The 17,124-nt window shown below is 42.4% G+C and overlaps 1 protein-coding gene across 11 annotated transcripts in view; it reads left to right on the top strand.

Moving 5' to 3' along the window:
• Positions 1–6,315, top strand: part of MAP7 (microtubule associated protein 7) — a 169,928-nt gene extending 163,613 nt beyond the window's left edge. For all 11 annotated transcript variants that reach the window (XM_032339423.1, XM_032339414.1, XM_032339416.1 and 8 more), the window contains 2 exons: positions 2,772–2,995; positions 4,764–6,315. In XM_032339423.1, the coding sequence (XP_032195314.1) occupies positions 2,772–2,995; positions 4,764–4,774 (235 nt within the window). In that variant the 3' untranslated portion in view covers positions 4,775–6,315. The remainder of the gene's footprint in view (positions 1–2,771; positions 2,996–4,763) is intronic.
• The last annotated feature ends 10,809 nt before the right edge of the window (positions 6,316–17,124 follow it).

Genomic DNA, 17,124 nt, shown 5'->3' on the forward strand with positions numbered 1-17,124 from the left:
AGTTCAAGAGTTGCATGCTCCTCCCACTGACTCAGCCAGGTGCAACCCTAGGTAGATTTTAGCAAGAAAAGGGCACAGTTTTGAAGATGCTTGCATCCAGCTTCAGCTGCCAGAGTATAGCCAAAGAAAAGGACTTCAAAAACTGGTGATCTTACCCTAAGAGGACACACAGATGATACTCCCTAATCCCGGTGACTTCAGTTTCAGTTTTATAGTTTCTGCCAGTCACAGTGTCTTCTGAACATCTAATAACTGGCCATCCACAATTACTCGTCTAATTGCTAACAAGAAAGCATGGGTGGAGAGGTCAGGTAGGAGTGGGAGGGGAAAATGAAGTCAGCTGTTGACTCAAGTCTGGGTTGACGTAGCCATTAAAACTTGTTAGCACACGCAAGCCTGGAAGGTGAGGGCAGTTGAGGTGGCCAAAAAACGGGACTTGGAAATGCATTCCTCTTCTTTACCTTTTGCTGAAACTTCTTCTGAAAAACACTTAAGGATGAGAACCAAAACCATTTCCCTGGTTATAGAAAGCCCATCAATGTTGGGAAAGAACCAGGAGGGTGGGGGGCGCCTGGGTGGCTCAGTCGGTTAAGCATTTGCCTTCGGCTCAGGTCATGATCCCAGGATTTGGGGATCCAGCCCCTCATTGGGCTCCCTGCTCAGCAGGAAGTCTGCTGCTGCCTCTACCCCTGCCCCCTGCTCATGATCTCTCTCTCTCATGCTCTCTCTCTTGCTCAAATAAATAAATCTTTAAGGGGGAAAAAAGAAAAAGATCCAAGAGGATGGGTCTGGTGACTGGTCCAAGCACCTAGAGCAGCGGGTGTTGGGCGAGCAGTGGGTGTCAGCGTGCACACGCATGCCTTCTGAATCACTACTGTAATGCCAAGCCTTCTTGGTGAAATAGCAGAAAACTGCCATCATGCTCTGAGTTTGTATACTGTTTTTATGTTATTTTTCACAGACTTTTATGAATAATACTTTCAATGTACCCTGCAGTACCTTGTGAGGCACTTCGGACAGATATTTTTTGTCTCTAGAAGAGAAGGTCTATAATTTATGCATTTATTTGACAGAGAATGAGAGGGGGAGAGAGAGCACAAGCAGGCAGAGCAGCAGGCAGAGGGAGAGGAGAAGCAGGTTCCCCACTGAGCAAAGAGCCCGAAGCAGGATTTGATCGCAGGACCCTGGGATCATGAAGGCAGACGCTAAGCTGAAGGCAGACGCTTAACCAACCGAGCCACCCAGCCACCCAAGAAAAGTTTTTGGCTTTTGTTGTTGTTGTTGTTGTTTATTGTTTTTAAGATTTTATTTGACAGAGAGATCACAAGTAGGCAGAGAGGCAGGCAGAAAGAAAGAGGGAAGCAGGTTCCCCACTGAGCAGAGAGCCTGATGCTTAGTCCCAGGACTCTGGGATCATGACCTGAGCCGAAGGCAGAGGCTTAATCCACTGAGCCACCCAGGTACCCCAAAAAGTTTTAATTAACAAAAATATACCAAAATATCTAAATCAGAAGTGCTTTAGAATGTGTTCCAAAAGTCATTATTTCTTGCGAATTAGGTAAACTATTTCCTCAACAGGGTAAAAAAGCAGATTCCTCAAAATAAACAAAAAGCAATGGAAAAACTGGATGCATATTAGCTTTATGTTACCATTTGGGAAGGAGACAGAAAAAGATGAATTGAGTTGCTAAAGTTCAAGCAGTTGGCTTTGTACTACAGATCTGATTTTCTGATCTCTAGCCTCTTTCCATAGACCTTCCTATAGTTAAACATTCCTAAATATTTCATAAACAACTTTTGTTTCATGTGGTTAGTCTTTTCCATTTGGAAAATTTAACTCTAGAATTTTGTTAAATAGGGTGTTTTGTGCTTTTTTGATACGTGAGCTGAGCACTGAACAAAATACGAAGCTTGTAAATATATGCTTATCACAGCATTCAGATAAAGTGAACAATCTAGCATTCATTTGTACAGGCATTGTTTCTGCTGCCTTGTAAAGCAGAATAATGAACATATATAAGGCTTTCAGTTTGCTTATGGAGCTTCTAAAGAGAGGAAAAAACCTAAGAGGAACTGTGGTAGAAAATTAAGGATTTGGTGGCCAATTAAATGTACCTCAAAAATAAATCCAAGATATTGAGCGTGAATTAATGAAGAAGTAAGGTGGGGTCAGAGGCAGATTTAAGCGTTAAAGATAAAGTTGGTCTTAAACAACATACCTGTAAAAAATTTGCACGTAATTTAAGAAGCCAGAAGAACCCAGGAAGGGCTAGCATCTGAATAGCTAGGTATGTACAAAATGGCATAATGAGCAGAACACAGGACCAGAGCTCGGAAGATCATACATTCAGTTTGAACTATGTCTCAGTCACTCTATGACTCTACAGATTATCCCCCATTCCCCTGAATTTCAATCCCTCATCTTTGAAGTAAAGGACCTGATATGGGCTACTGGTTATCAAACAAAAGGTGTGTGAAAATGCCTCTGGTACAAATTGTTATGTGTGTGTTGACGATGATCTATTCTAACCGATAAATGGTTCCATCTTGTAAATTTTTTACAACAAAAACAGATTTTTAAAAATAAGAGAGTAAAATTGCAAATATGTCAAAATTTACCATTTTTGTGAGTGATGTGGTCCATCAGTGTTAACATTTGATTCTAAAATTCTAAAATGATTTATTACAAAACAGTTTCCAGTTGTTTTAAAAATGTTTTTTTCCAGCTTTAATGCTAACTCCTTTCATTTTTGACTTTTCAATTTCCCTAGTACTCCCAATTTGGAAAAACAGCCAAGTGAAAATGGAGTATCTGTTCAGAATGAAAATTTTGAGGAAATTATAAACTTACCCATTGGATCTAAACCATCCAGATTAGATGTCACCAACAGTGAGAGCCCAGAAATTCCTTTGAATCCAATTCTGGCCTTTGATGATGAAGGGACACTTGGGCCCCTGCCTCAGGTAGACGGTGTTCAAACACAACAGACAGCAGGTAAGCTTGCCTCGAGCTCCCTTCAGTAGCCTTCACAAATATGTGACACCACCTGAGGGAACAAACCTTGTTTGTTTAGTGTGATTAGGGCAGCTTTGTTCTTCTAGGGAACCACATGGAAAAGATTGTGTAAGGAGCATAGAATTTGAATTTTGAATTGCCTTAGGCAAATTCTGAGGCCCGTCCTGTTCCCCCAACTGGGTGTACAAATCCAGTCGGCATCACCCACTGGGTGTCCATCACGTTCTCCTCACAGAGCAGTCCTCACTGCTCAGAAACACTCACTGTCAGAACAGACTTCCTATAAAGACAAGCACTTAATGCCTCACCATAATGCAGGGACCTCGGGCCCAGTTCTGCCCCCTGGTGTTTGTTCCATCTTTCCAGCTCTTCAGATGTATGAAGACTGCCTTCACATTCTCCCGTTTTTCTCCTGTCCTGGTTTAGCAGCTTAGATGATACGCCATTGTCCTTTTTAAACGTAATAAGTTGGAATTAGATCATGGGACCCATATTCAGAACTACGAGCATATGAACCCAGTGGTGGTCTGTCCTCCGTGGAGTGACTGTTGCTGTTGTTGAAACAACCAGTGACTCTCATACCATCTCTGGGACTCATCCTTGACCAGAAGTCTTTGTGCAAAAAGAACAATGGCTTTGTGTGACCCAGAGAAATAAGGAGCACATCAAAAGTTACCAACTCAAGGGTCACTAGCAGCTCAACAGCATGATCTCATCAGTGTCTGACACAAGTGGAATCATGTCAGCTCTGGCTCTTCTCAAACCTCTTTGAGTTCTGTCAAGTTTCTCTTCTCAGCAGATCACTTTCATGTATCAAGCAGCATCCCTTTATAGTATTAAGGACAGAGCTGGCCAAATTTAGCATGTTTAATGGAGTCAGTGCAGAATTATCAGTGGTCAAGTTGTTTTGTGTTTCAGATTTCCATCTGTGAACTTATAAGTCCTCTTTCCCACTTTAACTGGCTGGAAAAACCAGTGTTGGAGCACCTGTCCAAAGGAGCATCTGTCCTTTTTTCCTTCTCTAATAGACTGACCTTGGGAGTCTAACGTCACTTTATGATCCCCTTCTCTAGATTGTAAAAGGAAGTTATACATCCCAGCCCAGGTCTGCCATCCTCATTGTTAAGACTCCAGGGATAATCTGCTGGCATGTATGTTAGTGGAAACACTCCCTCCTTGTCATGTCGCAGATTTACAGAGAGGAGAGCAACACCCACATGACCTTTGGCGTCACATACTAGGCCTTACCTCACCTTTTGATTTATCTGTCATCCCATTCTCACTGTTTCTGCACTTCTGTAACTTCTGTAGGAACAGAATCAAGTGTCGTGATTTTCAGTGCTGTAAGGGTTCTTTTGGGATCATGATTGTTTTTCGATAAATGTTGATTTAGCCATATGTTTGGAGCCTGAAGCATCAGGTGCTGAGGGTAAAAGACCAATGAACATGAGTCTCTAACATCAAAGGAGAGTACAAGTGATGTATGTCCTTTAGAAAAGTGAATGATACAGCCTAAGCTGAAGGTTAAGAAAAGAACACGTATTTTCCTGCCTGTGTTTTAGTGGTAGAATTCACTAAAATACAAGATTGTGATGAGATCTTATATAAGATTCTGATGAGTTCTTATATAAGACAATGTATAAAAAAGCATGGTAAAGTTTTAGAAATGTAAGATATTACCATAGTATTCTTGACATAAAATTTTAGATAAATGGTAATCTGTTCTTTTTTGTGTCTCCTAATATAGAAGTTATATGAGCATCTCTTCAGAAGAACCAAAGCAGAAATTTAAAAAGAATTTCTACAATTAATGGAATTCCTTCCATGCTATAAAGGAGCAACCCCCTCCTCCAGTTTTCTAAAGATTTCTTGACCATCATTTTGAAAAGACTTTATTAAACCAGCTAAAGACAACAGACTGGATGGCTTTTCTAATAATTTTCGCCAATAGAGGAAAAAAATGTTCCTTATTCTTCAGTACTTTAAAACGGCTTTTTCCAGTGTGCTCCTTCTTAGCAAATCAATATTTTTCTGCATTCTCTAAAAGATGAGAGCATTTGGCTATTAAAAAAAAATCGGGCTGAACAGGCATGATTTTTCACATAAATATTTTGGTCTTTAAAAGCTAACATAAAATTGGCACAAAAAATTTACCTTTTACAATATAATACTTGAAAAGTAAGTACCTCTTTTGCTCTACAAGTAGAGTGAACAGGAGAGGTGTTTAAATTAAGCCTGTTTAAATATTACTGCAGAGAGTTCTATTTGTAGAAGCAAACTATAGGCAGGTTACCAGGTTCTTGTAAATGCAATTTGTACATGGACATTCTGCAAACCCAGCTGTCACATTCTTGCATCTCTTTTTGCAAAAGCATACTAAACAGTTTTAAAATGTGAAAAAGAAACATTATTTTTTCAGAGCAAGAATATAGACTGTCCTCTTAAATAATGTATTTATAAAGTTTTTCCAGATAAACTAATCAAATAAATTAGAACAACGTGACAACATTGCAAACTTTGATTTATTAGATGCATTCCTTATGTTACCATGAGAGAATGTTCGTGATGATTCAGGGCTATTTCTGATGTCTGTACATTGCTGCTGTCCCCAGTGATGGTGGGACTTACCTTTGCCTTACCTGATCACAAATTATGTGGGGGTGGGGGGGTGGTTGGAAGGGGAGTAAAGATTTACTATTTCTTTAAATAAAAAAAGAATTTGGTTTTGCTCGTTTAAGAGCAAAGAAAACCTGATGAGATGTTGACTGTTTGGCACACGGAGCACTGTGCAGGTCACCTTCCCAAACGTCCTCCTCCTGTGTGGCTCCCATCAGCTGTGACTTTTCACTCTTCACTTTTGCTGCTGAGCTTAGCCGTGCAAGCTTGCACTTTCATCTACTAGCATAATTCAGTTTTATTTTACCATTTTAGAAGCTACTACTAACTAAACGTTGAAGGAGAGGGGACTCGGAAGGAACGCTGTGTGTGTGTGTGTGTGTGTGTGTGTGTGTGTGTGTGTGGAGTGTTTGGAAAGGTAAATGTCTAGCAGTGTAATATGTTGGCTTTATTAAAAGAGGGATTGGGTAATCTATATTGAATGAGAAACTATTCATTTATTAAAATCCAGGCTATAGTAACAGCTGTAATTTGTGAAAATATTAATTTGGGGGTTTTCCCTATTCTCAGTTGTCCATGTACGTGTAGTCATATTAAAAAAAAAAAAAAATCTGTTCAGCAAAGTTGTTTTATTTGTTTAAGTTGACCTAGCACGAAACACCAAATAAAATGTGTTTGACATAGTTTTACTTTTAGGTTTCTCATATGTTACAACTTTACTAGGATTGAGTCTTGAGTTTTCAAATTGCCCTTCATTCAATCACAGTGCCATTTCCCCAGCTTCCTTTGAATGGGAATATAGAAAGGTTTATTTTAAAGATTTTATTTATTTGAGAGAGAGCAAGAGAGAACATGAGCAGGAAGAGGGGCAGAAGGAGAGGGAGAAGCAGGCTCCCCAGGACCCTGGGATCATGACCTGAGCCAAAGACAGATGCTTAACCAACTGAGCCACACAGGTGCCTGTAAAATCAACTATATTTTAAAAACAACAGTACCAGAGGATGACCTGGACCTTTACAATGTCTTGATTGCTTTTTCTCCAGCCCTTAAATGTCGATACCCACTAGTCATAAAGAAATCTTTACTAGGTACTATATCAAGGGCAGTGCTCAGGGATCAGATAATGATCCTCAGCATGAAATGAGGGTGGATGACTTTGTTTCTTTTTCACACCATTGTAGACTGTCTAGGCCAAAGTCGTCACCAATCACAAGTTCCTTTGGTAGAGAGTGGCCCACCTCTCCTGGAAGGGGTAAGGCCATATGTCTCCTCTTGCCTAACCTCATTCCCTGGTGGAACATTACCATAAAAGCAAATGTAAAACAGAGTTCTCGCACGTGAACAAATGTTTATTATCAAGCAGTGCCTTTGCCAAACTTGGATAAGTTCCTTCTCTGTGCGTAATCCCACAAACGCCTCAATCAAAAGATTTCATAGTAACACCAAAGCAGTGATACTCTTTCTTTTTTTTTTTTTTTAAGATCTTATTTGTTTGATAGACAGTGAGAGAGGGAACACAAGCAGGGGGAGTGGGAGAGAGAGAAGCAGGCTTCCCACTGAGCAGGGAGCCTGATGTGGGGCTCGATCCCAGGACTCTGGGATCATGACCTGAGCCGAAGGCAGATGCTTAATGGCTGAGCCACCGAGGCACCCCCAAAGCAGTGATATTCTGAAGGCAGAAGTAACCTAACTGAAACAGCCAATGCAGTCTTAAATGTGTGGGGTCAGGGGAAAGATGGCACAAGAGCAAAGAGCTCTAGGTCTGAAGCACTAATCAAAAGTCTTGAACTTGCATGGTCTGCCATATTCTTACACCTCGTTTTGTGTGTTTTGCCTCAATATCTTTCTAGGCAACCACTTACCTTTCAAGTTCCATTTGCTAATGAAAAATTACTAACCTCCCTTATGCTAACACTGGTATAGATCTAGATGACAATAGCGCCCAGCCACCAGGTTGGAGTCCTTCAAATGCTATCTGACCTAGCCATCAGGGTAAGACTAAAGTGACACGGACATCACAAAGTTGATACTAAAGCATTTTGTAGTAAATTATTGCATATTAAAATATAATAGGCACCAATAAATTCTCCCATCTTTCACATTTTTGGAAAGGTTTTATTTATTTGAGAACAAGAGTGCATACAAGCTGGGGGGAGGGGCAGAAGGACAAGCAGACTCCCTGCTAAGCTCTGAGTCAGACATGGGGCAGGATTTTAGGCCCCTGAGATCATGACCTGAGCCAAAGTACGCCACTTCGTGGACTGAGCCACCCAGATGCCTTTTGCATTTTCTAGATGGTTGGAAATTATTTTACTATCGGCCTACATCTGATGGTGCGTAGAACATGAAAAGGCATGATGGAACGGCTATTGGATCAAGTTACAAAAAGCAACTAAAACATTTTTTTAAAGGATTTTATTTATTTGTCGGAGAGAGAGAGAGACAGAGACAGCACAAGCAGGCAGAGTGGCAGGTAAGGCAGAGAGAGAAGCAGGCTCCCTACTGAGCAAGGAGCCTGATGTGGGACTCGATCCCAGGACCCTGGGATCATGACCTGAGCCGAAGGCAGTGGCCTAACCAACTGAGCCACCCAGGTGTCCGCAACAAAAACATTTTTAAAGATGCCCTTCGAAGGAATTTCAATTCCCCGCCCACCCCTTTTTTTTACTCAGCAGACACCTAAACCCGCTCAGAAGGACCCAAGATTGTCACTTTTTCACATCCTTCAGCACCTCTTTAGTTTGGGGGAGAAGCTCCAAAGACTTTGCAAGAAGACAGAGGAAAGGACAGCATGTGAACTGAAGATACAATTTCCAATTGTTACAAATAAAACAATAAATTAGTAACTTTTTCCTTGTTGACTATCACTTGGATTTTTATGTTGTTTGAGTACAATTCTAGAAGTCAAAATTACTTTTAGCAGTTAGTGCCAAGATTGGTGACATTCAAAAGAGAAAAACATTTTGATTCCTGTTTAAAAATATACATGAAAAAAGTAGTACTGACAACCACCTTTGAATTATTGGCTCTTTAACACCTTAGACCTAAAGGAGAAGGTTAGGAGATGGGACAAGGGGGAAGAGCCAGCGCCTAGTGTTACAATACATCTGATTTCCAGGTCTGCACTGATGGGCTTCATGAGGCTTGGTAAGTTCTCCATGTGCTCCGGGTCTAGATTTCTTCATCCGGATGTGGGAGACAATGCCCATCTCATTGGGTTGTCTTAGTAGTTATCAAGATTGGATTGAGAGTAGATGTAGGTTTCTGACACTTAGTAATTATCCAATAGATGTTAAGTGATTTTTTTAGTCTTTAGTCTGAGATCCCTGTGCTAGGTAGGACCCTGTCCTGGAAGGTAGGAAACTTCACTCTTTCCAACAGTAGCCTTGAGGGCAACTATATATATATTTTTTTAAATAAGTTGCCTGTTCTAAGTATTATACCACACAAGCTAAACAGATAAGGATTCATTTGTCTAGAACAGTATAACAACTTTGGAGTTTCTGATCATTTTTGAGTTGTTACAAATTACTATTTAATTTCATAATTTCCCCTTTCTCCACTCCTCCCACAATGGTTTATTTTCAACAAGAATTATATTATTACTTCATAGTCTTATACGCATGGAGGCACTCCTTGACATCCTCGGACACAATTAGACTGGTCTTGTTGGCTACAAAGCCGGGGTTGATTAAATGTTCCTCTGGAAGCTGCCGTCAAGAGCGGACAACCTTCGGGAGGTGCTTGCAGGAACTGGAGCAGCGGGAAGTTTGCAGAGCTGTGTGGGGAACTAGAGAGCAAAGCAAGTCATCCTCAGACCTTAGCTAACGACTCCTTTTCCTCCCCAAGTAGAGCTGCCTGACCAAAAGATGTCAGAGAAGAGATGGATTAGGAAGGTAAGAATTTGGAGGCCCATGTCAGATTTGAAGGTCATGAATCTTAGTGTGTTCTATTGATTGTTCTGGAATCATCCTTCCTTCTCTGGTCGGAGGGGGTTGTGGGGAGGTGGCAGGAATTTGCCTCTTCACACAGAGCTTCTCCTGCCCTGTGCTGTGACTGATGTTGCCAACTGACAGGCTCTCCAGCTGGAAGGTCAGTGTCCCAGGCTTTCAGATGTTTGGATTTAATTGGGAGAGTGTTAGGAAAGGTAAGAGGGGAACTAACATCGGTGACTAGCGTCATCAATTTTGCTAGGGTAAGAAGAGTAAAAATAAAACCACTCTGAAGGCCACTCTCAGTGGCTCATGCCGTCAGGGCACACATCTGAGGAAACTCTGGGAAAAGGTATGTACCTTTTCCTCACTGGATTAGGCTGTTACCATGGTAGCTCTCTTGATAACACTCCATTTTTTGGTTGTCTGTCCTTCCTTGTCTCCTTCCTCCATTTCCTTGGAGGAGTTCCCTTTGCCAACCAGATAAACAACTACTGCTCCATCCGTGCCATAGGGTGTGCTTTCCAGGAAACCAAAACTAAGATTATGCTGAGGTCTATTAGCATGAGGTTATAAAACAGCATTTTATTTCCCAGAAAATTAAAAAAAAAAAAAAAACCAAAACCAGTTTCGTTCATAAATAAATGCATAAACATAACTTTGTCACACCAGTCAGTGAAACATATTAGGGTTAGGGTTAGGCATAATTCAGTTCTAACCATATGTAAATGAGCAGTAAATGTGCTTCAGTTTTTGGGTGGATCCTGGCCTGTGATCATCCGTGATCACCCAAACACTCCATCATTGTCCCAACTGTTTATGTTCAGACAGGTGGTTCCCAGCTGTTGGATTCTTATTCCTCACCTTCTCACTTATGTCCCAGATTCTTTTCAGTGAGGTCTCAACATGTTTCGAACTCCCTGCTGTCCTCCACAGCCCTCGAACCCGCTCCTCACCCTCACAGCACGATCTGTGCTATGACGACCAAGTTCCAGAGGAGTCGGAAGTACTGAATGGCTAGCATTTGCTGAAAGAATCTTTTAAAAAATCTAATAGCTTTTTTATTTTTTATTTTTTATTATTTTTTTTAACAATGTGCTAAACTCAATATTACAAGTACTTTTAAAAATTAAATTGCTGCTACTACTTACACAAATTGCTCGTCAGGGAGGGATTTTCTTTCAGAGACTTTTATAGGAAACCAAGTGGAACCCTAAAAGGCCTCATGGTCGCTATGTAACTTCTAGGTTTCCTACAACTCATGAATGATATCACCCTCTTACCGTTTGAATCAGTCCAGAAAAAGTTCATATTTCCTTCAGATCTCTCTTCTAGGCTAGAAGCACACCCAGCTACGTTTGCGCTTCACTCAACCTAGAAAGCCCATTTCACATAGCCAAGCTACTTGTTCTAGACTCAGCCCCAACTATAGAAGAAAGCCAGCTGTCCAGTAAGGGGTTGTCCTGAATGTTCCTGCTGTCTGTCTATGTTGCTGCTGCCTGTGGATCTCTGCACTTTGGTGGCTTCTGCTCTGTGGTGACACCATCTGCCAGGTGACAACTGGACGCTTGGATATTTGGTGCAAGTTCTCAACAATAATGGGACTCAAAATCCCAACCCTTACAGAAACTACAAAAGTCACCCTGAGACAAAGAGGCCACTCCATCCAGAGGTGTCTGCAAGAAAGTATGTCAAAGATAAAGCCAGACACTAAAGTAGTAAGGACTGATTTTACTCAATAGTATACTGTTGTAATGAGGAGGATAGGAATCCAGGTAAAATACACCCAAATTTGTGCAGAGGTGACTGGGCATTTTAAAAGGAGAATAAGGGGGCAATCTCGTTATGATGCCTGTCACCCCATCGATCTCCGATCTCTGGCATTGATTTGACCAAACTGGCTGGCTAGAGATGGGTGTTCTTTTGCTCCTTCACCTCTCCATGTGTGTCCCTCCCAAAGCTGTGTACTGGGTGCAAGAAGACAACCTTCCCCATAAAGGAGGACTGTTCTCTGGTCAAGGGTATACAAGGAGCTTCACTCCCCTGCTGGAACCTCCAAACAAGCTCTCAAGGTCCATTTGTAGGACAACATGGGGTAGTCAAGCTTCCAAGACTCCAGACAAATGCAAACAAAATTCTGCATGTAGCAGAATAGTAGTGTGGCTTTCTCAGAAAGAAAGAAAGAGAAAGAGAATGGAAGGAAGAAAGGAAGGAAGGAAAGAAAAGGAAGGAAGGAGGGAAGGAAGAAAAGAAGGAGAATGAGGGAATGGGGAAGAAGCTAAGTGGGCGCTCAGAGTTAGGGAAGTGAAAAATAAAAAGCTGAAGGGCCGATGTTGTTCCATGTGAAACCCATCTGGGTTTATTAACTGGCTTTTACTGAAGTTGGATTCCTACCCTGCCACAGGAGCTGGGGGATGGACCCTACTTTCAGGTGTTGGCTAGAACCAACCGTGTGTTTCTCACCTGTTCCCTCTGCATGGAATGACCTGAAGAATTACCCTTCAGATAACCTGGAGTCCGATCTTAACTTCAGTGTCCTCGTTTGTAAAATGCTGATAATACCTTGTACTTCCTATAAATGTTTGGAGGATTACACACAATCTAGAATGTAAAGATCTTAACACTATGCTCAACCCACAATAAACATTCGGTATTTATTGGCTAAATAACAGGCTCATCCTTCAATATTCCACTTGTGGAATATTCCACTTCCTTCAAGAAGCCTACTTTCTGGACGAATACCTACCATTTACATCCACGGGGATAGAACAGGAGGGGATTATGCTAAGTGAAATAAGTCAAAGAAAGACAATTATCATATGGTTTCAATCACGTGTGAAATATAAGAAGTAGCGCAGAGGACAACCAGAGAAGGGAGGGAAAACTGGATGGGAAGAAATCAGAGAGGGAGACAAACCATGTGAGAATCTTGACTCTGGGAAACACACTGAGGGTTACAGAAGGGAGGGGGGTTGGGGGGTGGGATAACCAGGTGATGGTTATTAAGGAGGGCATGTGTAGTGATGAACACTGGGTGTTATATGCAACTAATGCACCGTTTAACACTACATCAAAAACTAATGGTGTACTATATGCTGACTAATTGAATTTAAATAAAAATGCCCATTTTGCAACCTTAAAAAAAAAGTCTACTTTCTTTCCAGAGTCTCATTCCAAGTTCAGTACCCTTTCTTCTTTCTCATGCTGGCTCACTGAATCTCTCCGTCAGTGTGCTTGCCACAATTTATTCCATTGATGTTCATGATTTGAGTCTCCCCTTCTAGACCGAACACTTGAAAGACTGTTTTATTCATCTTTTCACAGTATTCCCAAATGGCCAGCATGGTACCTGGTACACATTGTGGACTCAGTGGTAACTAATGAATCGAAATGGATGGATGGATAGATGGATGAATGAAATCTTCATAACTTTTTGGCAGCTTTTGATTAGCCCTCTATTCTTTAAAAAAAAAAAAAAAACTTTAATTCCAGTATAACAAGCATAGAGTGTTATATTAGCTTCAGGTGTACAGTATAGTGATTCCGACTTGCCCCTTCTTCTGGAATATTCTTTATCCATTGGATTTTGTGTCAATCAGAGTTCAGTTTCCGAAAAGAGGAAGCACCGCAGTATTTTCAGCTGAGGGGGATTTACATACTTTTTAAATGGATGGAAGGACTGGAAGAGCATGCTGCAGACTGGACCTCCAGGAATGACTCTCAGGTCACAGCAGATATCACCCACTGGGGGAGATGCTGCCTTTCCCACATCAGAGACATGAGAAATCGGGAAGCTGTCCCTGGAACCGCTGACGTCAGGGACACCCTTTTTTCTTTTTTCTTTTTCTTTTTTCTTTTTCTTTTTTTTTTTTGATGGAGAGAGACACAGCAAGAGAGGGATCACAAGCAGGGAGAGTTCGAGAGGGAGAAGCAGGCTTCCTGCAGAGCTGGGAGCCCAATGTGGGGTTTGATCCCCAGACCCTGGGACCATGATCTGAGCCAAAGGCACATGCTTAACCAGCTGAGCCTCCCAGGTGCCCGGCATCCTTGATTTACATGCAGGGACCACACATCATCCCGTGTGTGCCTGCTGTACTGGGGTATGTCCTGCCATCACCCCCTTTTGCTATTCCAAGGTGCTCAGGACACGGATTCTTTCATCAGTTGCTAGAGCCCTCCCTCCTGACTCTGGCTGTCAGGGCCTCTCCTGGGCCATCTGTCCACGAGGCCGCCCCCACTTCATCCCCATCTAGCCAGCAGATCTCCGACCAGACCATGTCCTGTTCAATCCCCAAGACTTAAAGTCACTTAGAGTCTCACGAAACACCCATACAGGTCGGCCGGTGAACTGAAGGAGCTTCGTGCACTCTCTCTTAAAATCACAGACACAGGGATTTTGCTCCTAATATCAAATTTTCAAAACGCAATTCTTTCCTTGTCAAAGAGGGCGTATGTTTGTTTACCTAAAGCCCAAGCGCCTTGCGCCGATGGCTTCTCTCCGTGTCATGATCTGTTGACTCTGAAACCTAATTCTCTAATCCTGCAGCTCAGGCGGGGTTCCAGCCTGCTTCCCAGTCCCCTCTCCAGAATGACATCATCACTCTCCAGCTGGAGGTGACAAGTGTTGCCATGACAAAACAAATAGGCTTTGCTGGCAGAGGCTTTTGTATGTGAGTGTGTCTTTTCTGTGTCTTTGGCTGGGGGGTGGGGGGGTGGGGGGTGGGGGGTGGGGGGGTGGGGTGCGGAGGGTGCAGTGGGGGGGTGGGGTGGCTGATGAAATCGACCCGTCTGACAGCCTGGATAGAACAGTAAAATAGAGAAACACAGGCAACATAAGATGTTTTTATACCGAACATGGAGGCAGTAATCCCTGGAAAACAGGACCATTTACTTATGCTTCTTAGGCACGAAGAATCCAGATGTTTTGTTATAAAACATTTTCTTCTGATTCAAGATACAGGCTCTGCTGATAACATCGAGCTCCGCTGCAGAGTGTACTTTTTCCTTCTGTTCCTTATCCCTACTTTCTCTGTTAATCAGAATGTGACAAGAACCATTTATGTGAGCAGAAGGGCAGCCATAATATAAATAACAGTGACGGTTCGTGAAGGGCTGCCTCATTTTCAATCACCCCAACAGCTGGTAGAAGTACCATTATTCCCATTTTAGAGATGAAGAAATTGAGGTCGTTGCCAGGGCCAGGATTTGAATCCTTGTCCCCTTGGCTCTGAAGCCTGTGTTCCATCCACCCAACACAGCCCAGGGAGGGTTGTACAAATAAACTCTACAGCTAATAACTCTACTATTTGTGTTGACACCTTAGGGATGGGTTGGGAAGGGAAAGGAGAGAAAGGATTGGGAACTAAAGTAGCCGCGGAACACAAACTCCAATACTCACTGCAGCCCTGAGATAACTTAATGAATAAAGCCAGCACATACAATCAACGGCTCTGAGCTATAAATATGAATTTTATTCCCCATTTTGTTCTCTTCAAGCTGTTCCCATGGAGACACAACCCCTCGATTGATCTGGAATCCCACGTGCTCAGGGCATATGACCAAGGGGGCTTGGAGGGACCGATGAGAAGCCAGTCCTGCCTGCAGACTCACTCCACTTCCTTCCCATTCTCTCACCCTTTCTCGTTTTTCAGTAGGAACTCACGGCGGGATGGATTTTGTAAGGAGATGCAGACTCAGTAAAATACTCCGTTGGCAAACATTCTCAGGAAGAAAAAGAAACGTCTATGATGACCAATGGTTTGTGGGCGAGCAGCAGGCACCACTGGTCCCAGCAAAGCTTATCTCTCAGGGCTGGGAACCATCCCTCGAATGGTAGACATCACTGATACCCAGGGGGTCTAATTAGACATCCCACGCCCAGTCTGGGCGCTTGCTTAATTAAAACACTTATCCTGCCATTTTAGCACTGAGATATATCCCATTCCCCGCAAACAACAGGGATTCTTGAAAACAGAAATTACCTTCAGATAAAATGTTGTGATTGAATATGCCGCCAAATGCTGTCTTATGTTTTCTTTCAAATGGGGCTCCTCGTTTGACCGTCCTGGCACTAGTTTTTCCCTTGTTTCTTAAGACAGGTGTTGGGGTGGGGGGAGAAATTTAGGTCAAAAAATAAATTGTAGAAATTTACCAAGTTCCCTGGCCAGTTTCCTATAAAACACAGACCATAAAAGCCCTCAGTGGCAACCCATTTGGGACCCCTCTCACTCTAGAGAGCATTTTATTTCCTTTGTGTTCTCACCCTCACTTAATAAACATTCACTTCACTTTAAAAATAAATCGTTGTCCTTCAAAGGATTAATATTCAACGTACGGAAAATTATTGAGTGAGAAAACAGCTAAGAACGTTAGTATTCAAAGGCAAAACCTAATGAAAATGTTAAATAAAAGTTATATGGAATTATCTTGAAAAAAAGAAAAAGAAGAAAAAATTAAGGAGAACTCATGTTTGTCTTCATTTTGTTTGTCGGTTCCTCTCTTTTCTTTTCTTTTCTTCTTTTTTTTTTCCCCCCACTCGTCCTTCCAGGTCAACAAAGAAGACTTTTTTTGAGACAGAGAGAGAGCAGGCACATGTGCATGCACACGCATGAGCAAGGGTGGGCAGTGGTGGGCGTGGAGCAGAGGGAAGGAGAGAGAAAAAGAACCTCAAGCAGGCTCCACACTCAGCACTGAGCACTGAGCCCAAGCCAGGACTCAAACTCACAACCCTGAGATCATGACCTGAACCGAAATCAAGAGTTGGCTGCCCAACCGACTGAGCCACCTACATGCCGCCAAAGAAGACTGGAAGGAACCTTTGGTTGAAGTTCCTACCTTCCCTCCTTTGCCTTGCTAATGAGATAAATTACCTTAACACTGGAAAGGAAGTAAGAATCAAAGGTTAGTCCTCACGTCCTATATAAATATATTAAACAGGAAAACGAAAAATACTCACAGCTTCTACATGTTAAATGCTGTGACCATAAGCCAGACTCTTGAGCTGTGCATTTGCCGTTCTCCCTGGATCCTCACACCACTCCTGCAAGATGAGCAACAGCAGAGCCATTTACCGTCTCACAGGCGCAGAAGCCGGACTCTGCAAAATGGAAGAACCTATTGCGGCACCTGGGTGGCTCAGTCAGTTAAGGGTCCAGCTCTTGATTTCAGTTTGGGTCACAGTCTTGGCGGGGGATAGGGGGAGGTGTCCATGCACAGCAGGGAGTCTGCTTGAGGATTTTCTCTCTCCCTCCCCCAACTTGCGTGCACTCTCTCTCTCTCTCTCTCTCTCAAATAAATAAAAATAAATCTTGAAAAAAAATTAAGGAACATATCGAAGTCTCACATTTGGCAAACCCAGAGGCAAGGCTGGAACCTAGGTGTGTCTCCTTTGAAACATTATTGTTTCTGTACCACTCCATGATGTCACTCAACTGTTCACCTTAGGCATTCAGAGTATAAGAAACATGGTGAGTAAGGAGTGAAATGTTTCTTCTAAACCCTAAAATCAGGTATGTTTAAAGGGAATAGAGTGAAAAGACTTTCTTCTAATATAGTAAAGTG

This window comes from Mustela erminea, chromosome 4 (assembly GCF_009829155.1).
Source record: "Mustela erminea isolate mMusErm1 chromosome 4, mMusErm1.Pri, whole genome shotgun sequence".
Lineage (NCBI taxonomy): Eukaryota > Metazoa > Chordata > Mammalia > Carnivora > Mustelidae > Mustela > Mustela erminea.